This window comes from Otolemur garnettii, unplaced genomic scaffold (assembly GCF_000181295.1).
Source record: "Otolemur garnettii isolate 467f Iridium unplaced genomic scaffold, OtoGar3 scaffold00128, whole genome shotgun sequence".
NCBI classification, from domain to species: Eukaryota; Metazoa; Chordata; class Mammalia; order Primates; family Galagidae; genus Otolemur; species Otolemur garnettii.
The window spans coordinates 5,479,433-5,486,580 of record NW_003852523.1 but is presented as its reverse complement, the minus strand read 5'-3'; the positions used below and the strand labels follow the sequence as shown (position 1 = coordinate 5,486,580).

Below are 7,148 nucleotides of genomic sequence, written 5' to 3'. Positions count from 1 at the left end.
GGACTACAAGCGCCTGCCACAACACCCAGCTATTTTTTGGTTGCAGCCATCATTATTGTTTGGCGGGTCCGGGCTGGGGATTCAAACCTGCCACCTTAGGTGTACGTGGCTGGCACCTTAGCTGGTTGAGCTATAGGCGCCGAGCCTTAATTTTTAATTTTTAATGAAATTTCTAGATGGGGTCTTGCTGTGTTGTCCAGGCTGCATTGCAGTGGCTGTTCACAGGTGTGGTCATAGCTCACAGCAGCCTCAAGCTCCTGGGCTCAACTGATCCTCCTGGCTTAGCCTCCTGAGTAGCTGAGACTATAGGCACCTACCACTGTGCCATGTGGCAGTTTTGTTTTATACAGATAACTTTCTAAAATTACAATCAGAAATCAAAATAAAAGATAAAATTTATCCATAGATGTGCTATCTGCAAATTATATTATGTAAAGCTTTTTACTGTTTCTGTTTTTATTAATTTAAAATATGGCCATTCATATCTTATATTTGAAGATATAGACAAATACAAATTATTTTCTAGGGTGATTATTTTTGAGATATATAAAGAAATAATGAGTGTGGTACCTGTAGCTCAAAGGTGTAGGGTGCTGGCCGGCCCCATATACTGGAGGTGTCGGGTTCAAACCCTACCTCAGCAAAAAACTGCAAAAAAAAAAAAAAATGTGGCTCAGCACCTATAGCTGAAGCGGCTAAGGCGCCAACCACATACATCAGAGCTGGCGGGTTCAAATCTAGCCCGGGCCTGCCAAACAACAATGACAACTACAACCAAAAAATAGCTGGGCATTGTGGCGGGTGGCTGTACTCCCAGATACTTGGGAGGCTGAGGCAAGAGAATCGCTTAAGCCCAGGAGTTGGAGGTTGCTGTGAGCTGTGATGCCACAGCATTCTACCCAGGGCAACTGCTTGAGTCTCTGTCTCAAAAAAAGAGAAAGAAATAATGTTATCTGAGATTTCCTTATAAAAGGAAGTCTGTGCTGACAATTACATTTAGGGAAAGAGATGCCGGGAACTAAAATCAGAGTAACTACCTGAAGACAGTAACTACAGGTTTGATAGTAGCCTGGCATGTAGCAATGTTACTAGTCCTCCCGAGGGTGAGAAAGCATGGCTTCCGTGTTTGCGTGGCTAGGGTAGGACTTGCAGGACTTGTCCCATGGATGAGCCTGTGGCCTGCAACCTTGGGACCCAGTGGGAGTTGGGGTCTACTCTGATGACTGCAGTGCTCAAATGGATAGCAAGCCCCTGTTCTCTTCCTGCCATGGCCAAGAGCCTGGCGCTCTGCTGGCTCAGGAAGAGCGTGGGAAAGTGTGAAACCCTCAGCCAGCTCTCTCCTGACTCTTTGCTCTTAGGTTTCGCAGGCCGTTCAGTGGCTGGTCTCTCGCTGTCCCCGTGCCCTGGATCTTTGCTGCCAGACACTAATTCAGTATGTCGAAGATGGGCTTGGCCGGGAATTCAGTGGCCGTTTTTTCCACGACAGAAGAGAGCGGCGTCTAGGTGGCCTGGCTGCACAGGAGCCAGGCGCTGTCATCGAGCTGTTCAACAGTGTGCTGCGGTTCCTAGCCTCTGTGGTGTCCTCTGAGCAGCTGTGCGACCTTTCCTGGCCTGTCCCTGAGTTTGCCGAGGCCGGGGGCAGCCGGCTGCTTCCTCACCTGCACTGGAACGCCCCTGAGCACCTCGCTTGGTTGAAGCAGGCCATACTGGGGTTCCAGCTCCCACAGATGGACCTTCCACCCCCAGGGGGTGCGTGTATCTAAGAGGAGCAGTGGATGGGTCTGGCAGATGTTTGGCACTGGTGTGCAGGTCCTGCCTACGCACTGTGTACCTGTTTGTGCCTGTGCAGTGTGGGCCGGTGTCTAGGACACAGCTGGGCTCTGTAGCATGGTGGCCTTTCCCCTAGCACAGCCATCCCTGAGCGCTGCTGGTGGGCAAGACACTAGCCCTGAATCCTGCCTGCCCTACAGGGGCCCTGTTTTTGGAACACATGGGCTTGAGGAGAACATGTGGTCACATGGCCCTGTTCCTGAGCCAGTGGCTCTGCTGGGGCTATGGCACCCTGTGCTGATTTAGTACCAGGCTCTTGGTCAGAGAAGGCCCTGGCTGTGCCTGCCGGAGGCCTCCAGGCTGTTTTGACGCAGACTCTCCAGGTCCCGCATAGCATGGGCTGCAGGGGGATGCAGTCATGGCCTTGGCACGGCCTCGGGCCCCATCTGGGTTGTGGGGTGTGTTCGTCGTAGGTCTAACTGATTGATGCTTATTACTGAAGGGGCCCAGAGAGGAGCAAATGGGCTGTATGTAGCCCTCCTTCCTTGACTGGGTTGGAGTCCCTGAGAGCAGCTGAGATACTTTGACCAGGTTCTCCTGGGTGCTGCCACAGGCTGGGGCCTTAAGGGCTTCTGGGGGAGCTGTACTGCAGACACCTCCAGGTGACTGTCTGCCGCCCTTGCCTGGGCATGAGCCACCCTCTCCCTCCATGGCTAGGATCTGAAAGCTGACTTCTCAGCTATCCAGCTGTCTTCTGAGAAACTACAGAAAGTTCAGAATATTCCTTGTGGATTCTTACCTGCCCTTGGCACTGTCTCTCCAGCCCCCTGGTTGCCGGTATGCTCCATGGTTGTGCAGTATGCTGCCCAGATCCCCAGCTCACGCCAGACACGGCCTGTGCTACAATCCCAGGTAGAGAGTCTGCTTCGCAGGACCTACCGCAGATGGAAGGGCAGGAATCCCAGCTTGGGTGCAGGGCCTGCAGTTTCTGAGGTCCCATGGGACGATGTCATCGCCTTGTGTGTCAACCATAGGTTGCGAGACTGGACACCTCCCCGGTTGCCCATCACATCAGGTGAGCTCAGTGCTATGACCGGCACCTCCATCCTGCTTCTGTTTCTTTTTTTTGAGACAGAGCCTCAGGCTATCCCTTGGATAGAGTGCTGTGGCATCACAGCTCACAGCAACCTCCAACTCCTGGGCTCAGGCAAGTCTCCTGTCTCCGCCTCCCAAGTAGTTGGGACCACAGGCACCCGCCACAATGCCTGGCTATTTTTTGTTTGTTGCAGCCATCATTGTTGTTGGTGGGCCCAGGCTGGATTCAAACCCGCCACCTTAGGTGTATGTGGCTGGCGCCTTAGCCACTTGAGCCACAGGTGCCGAGCCCTTGCTTCTGTTTCTACAGAGGAGGGTGTTTATGTGGTGCTATTGCTGTCCCCCTCTCAGATGTTGACTTCCAGGAGATTGCAGGGTGGCCCCAGGTTGGTACTCAGGGAGCTTGTGTGGCTCTGAGTGGTCATCCTGCCTTTACCATACTCTGGTCAGAATCCTGTCCTGACATTGAGCAGCATGGGGACACTTGGAGGATACTTGACTGGAGTGTGGAGGTCACAGAAGTGTCTGACTTTCAGTTAACCAGAAAGGCTTGTCTTTAAATCAGTGAATTTTAGCAAATGTCAAGTAGTCACCTGTTGCTCTTTTAATATTCTTTTTATCTTTTCATGTTTTTTCAGAGGCACTGAGTGAAGATGGTCAGATATGTGTATATTTTTTTAAAAATGATTTGAAGAAATACGATGTTCCTTTGTCATGGGAACAAGCCAGATTGCAGACACAGAAGGAGCTACAGCTGAGTCAGGGGCGGTGAGATCTGTGTGTTGTGTGCATGTTTGTGCTGTCCGAAATGGCACTGTTTTCTTCAAAGCAGAAGAAAATGTCTCATGCATGGAATCCAGCCCACCTTGGGGAGACTGATACACCTTGAGGAACAGATCACTCCCATGTGTAGAAACTATTGTAAAGCAGAGAGAAGTCACAAGCATTTTACCTATCAGATGAACTTGTCCTTGAAGTCACACCTAACTGGGAAAGGGCAGAGACATCTCACACCCTGGGTCAAAAATACCAAGTAAAATGTTAGCCATGCATTCTAGCTCACGAATGGGCAGAAATCTATTAGTACAGTTTGCTGCCATAATTAGAAAACGTGATGATGTCAGTAGGTGTTGAAATATATTCTTTAAAATTTATACCCATTTTTGATAAAATTTCTTACCAAGCTTGAGTAAGAAAAATTTCTTAACTTGATAAGGCTACTTACCATAAAACTGCTAAAGAAGAAGTCATACTTCTCAGTAGCTTATGTGAAACACCAAATTCAGGGCCTGTGGTCCTGCTGTCCACTGTCATCTTCGCAGTCCTGGCCAGTGTAGGTGTGGGATAGATGAGCACAGATACCTGAAAGGAGGAAAAAAACGTCATCTCCAGACAGTATAGTTTTCAGTTCAAGAAAATTAACAGTCAAGCTTCGAGAACCTTTCAGAGTTGATCAGGGTTCTCAGGTGGACCCATAGTACACACAGCAGTGACCCCGATGCATGGTGGAAGCAGCTACAGCTCTTAGGCACCGCGTGCGTGGGAGAGGGGACCAGGGGCCCAGATACCCAGACCTCGTGGCAGGCGGACCTCATGCTGTAGATATGTCAGTTCTCTGACCATGACGTCCAGGCATTTCTGATCAAAACCCAAAAGAACTTTTTCCCTTGGGATTGACAAGTTAATTCTGAAATCCATCAGGATGAGAAAACGTGCAGGGAAAAAAATGTAGCAGTGGATGAGCAAACTCCAAATGAAGTTCACATAGGCCTGGTCAGGGTAATGCCATGGTCTTTTTTCTTTCTTTCTTTCTTTCTTTTTTTTTGAGACAGAGTCTATCACCCTGGGTAGAGTGCCAGGGCATCATAGTTCATAGCTACCTCACTCTAGGACAGGCGTCCTCAAACTACAACCCGCGGGCCACATGTAGCCTGCCTAGGACATTTATCTGGCCCGCCAGGTGTTTTTGCTGCCGCTGCCTGTCCTGCTTAGCAGCCAACTCGTCCCAGGGCCTGCAGTCTGGCCCTCCCCAGTCTGAGGGACAGTGAACTGGCCCCCTGTTTTAAGAAGTTTAAGGATCCCTGCTCTAGGGCTTAAGTGATCCTCTTGTTTCAGCCTCCCAAGTGGCTGGGAATACAGGTGCTTGCCACAATAGTAGAGATAGGGTCTTGCTCTTGCTCAGCTGATTTGAACTCCTGAGCTCAGACAGTCTATCCACCTCAATCTCCCAAAGTGCTAGGATTACAGGTATGAGTCACCATGCTTGGCCTAAAGCTACGGTCTTAAGACCAGATATCATAGGAGATAATGGGTCAACACAGAAAGTTGTGAAATGGAACTGGACGTGACAAAGTATCATGCCAAGGCAGTGGGGAAGGACAGGTAGCAGTGTATTCAGAGAATAGTGTAGGTGCCCTTCCTCCCATGTTGAGATGTCCTCCAGATGCTTGAAGGGCTTAATGCCAAGGCTGAATAAGGTCCTTGCCCGTATTAGGGAAAATAGAGGATCTGTTTGTCACCTGGGGTAGAAAAAAATGACACATAGCAAGAAGCTCCCAGAGCAGAAGCTTCTGGAGAAACAGACGAGTCTCTCTCTGCTGCTGTGTATGGGGGTTGCCACCTGGTGCGAGGATTTGAGGGAGGTCTGGGGGCAGGCATGGGGCAGGCATGGATCTGGGAGGTGCATGGCCAGTCCTGGCAGTGCATATGGGCCTGGGGCACATGTGTTCTTAAATGTGAATGCATGAGTATGGCTCTTTGTCTACATGCCTTACTTGAAGCTGTAAGAATCCTTCCTCTTTCCTAACCATAAATGTTTCAAACCATATACTTGCAGTTTGGGGGTAAAGCCGTTTCATCCTGCAAACAGTCCTCCTGCCCCGTTGCCTCACTCACACCGTAAAGGGACAAGGAACACAGAGCATGGCCATGGGCGGAGGGTGCCCAGCACAGAGGAGCTATTACGAGGTGCCTCCGCTGAGGAGCTTCTGGCACAGTGTCTGTCCAACGGGCTGCTCCTGGAGAAGGAGGAGAACAGGAGGTCAGGCCACCTGGGTCCTGCTTGGGAAGGGGCTGCTCAGACAGGCAGGTGGACAGCCTTGAGGGTAGCAGTGGTATTTGAGCAGAGCATGGGAGTTCCTTGGACAACATGTTTTTCACTGTTTATCTTCGAAGTCAGTTTCATTTCTTGTTTATTTACTAGTGTGAGGATGGTTGGGGCTTCTCAGAGGACGGTGGGTGTGGGACAGTACAGGTGACTACCACACCTTGCCTTGGGGAGCCAGGGCCATGAGCGGGCTTGACCCTCCCAGGAGCATCTTCCTTCCAGGTGCTCACCTCCTGGCCATGTTCACAGTCTACTGAGAAATGAAACCAGGAGGAAGGCAGTGGCCACAGGGCACCCTCCTTAAACCCAAATCAAATAGACTAGATGCCAAACAAGATAATTACAGATGATGTTAAGTAACACAGAGGAATAGTTGGTTTTGGATAAATGCCACCTTTTCATTCAATATAAAGTGGATTTGTAAATTAAAGGGAAGTTACTACTATTTTTTTTTTTTTTTTTGAGACAGTCTCACTCTGTCACCCTGGGTAGAGAACTGTGGCATCACAGCTCACAGCAACCTCAAACTCTTGGGTTCAAGCAATCCTTTTGCCTCAGCCTCCCAAGTTACTGGGATTACAGGAACCTGCCACAACACCCGGCTTTTTTTAGAGGTGAGGGTCTCGCCCTTGTCTTGTCTTGAACTCATGAGCTCAAGCAGTCTACCTGCCTTGGCCTGCTGGGATTTACAGGCATGAGCTACTGCGCCCAGCCAAGGTATTACATTTTTAAGGAGTATTTTCTACTCAGTTGTCATAATTTAGTTCTGTCCTTAGTAAAAAGCAGAGTATATGTAAAGAAAAGGGACATGGCTATGAACTTTGTTCCTAGTGCTCTCATGACTGAACCCATGACCGCGTCTTGTTTCAGGTTTGAGGCTCGACTTCAGCAGTGGTTGTCTGAGGGCTCGGGTGCACTCCCGGAGGCAGCGCCCCTGCCCCTTTACCTCCCTCAGACTCTAGTGTCTCTTCCTCAGACTTTGGAGCCTGTGATGCAGACACCTGTGGTTGCTGGCCGGCAGGTGAGGAGGAAAGCCTGTGTTTAGCGTTGACATTAGATCTAAGACTAAGGGAATGGCAGGTAATGTGGTGTGTGATTACCATGGTCACCAAAGTGGTGTGTGGTTATGGTAACCAATAAGTTATCAGCTTAAGTTAGGTTTTTTTTTTTTTTTTTT

At 49.7% G+C, this 7,148-nt stretch overlaps 1 protein-coding gene across 1 annotated transcript in view; it reads left to right on the top strand.

Annotated features, from left to right (window-relative positions):
- Positions 1–7,148, top strand: part of MCM3AP (minichromosome maintenance complex component 3 associated protein) — a 44,402-nt gene that overhangs the window by 35,882 nt on the left and 1,372 nt on the right. The window contains exons 22-26 of the mRNA XM_012810281.2: positions 1,359–1,749; positions 2,594–2,845; positions 3,504–3,633; positions 5,702–5,905; positions 6,842–6,992. Of these exons, the coding sequence (XP_012665735.1) occupies positions 1,359–1,749; positions 2,594–2,845; positions 3,504–3,633; positions 5,702–5,905; positions 6,842–6,992 (1,128 nt within the window). The remainder of the gene's footprint in view (positions 1–1,358; positions 1,750–2,593; positions 2,846–3,503; positions 3,634–5,701; positions 5,906–6,841; positions 6,993–7,148) is intronic.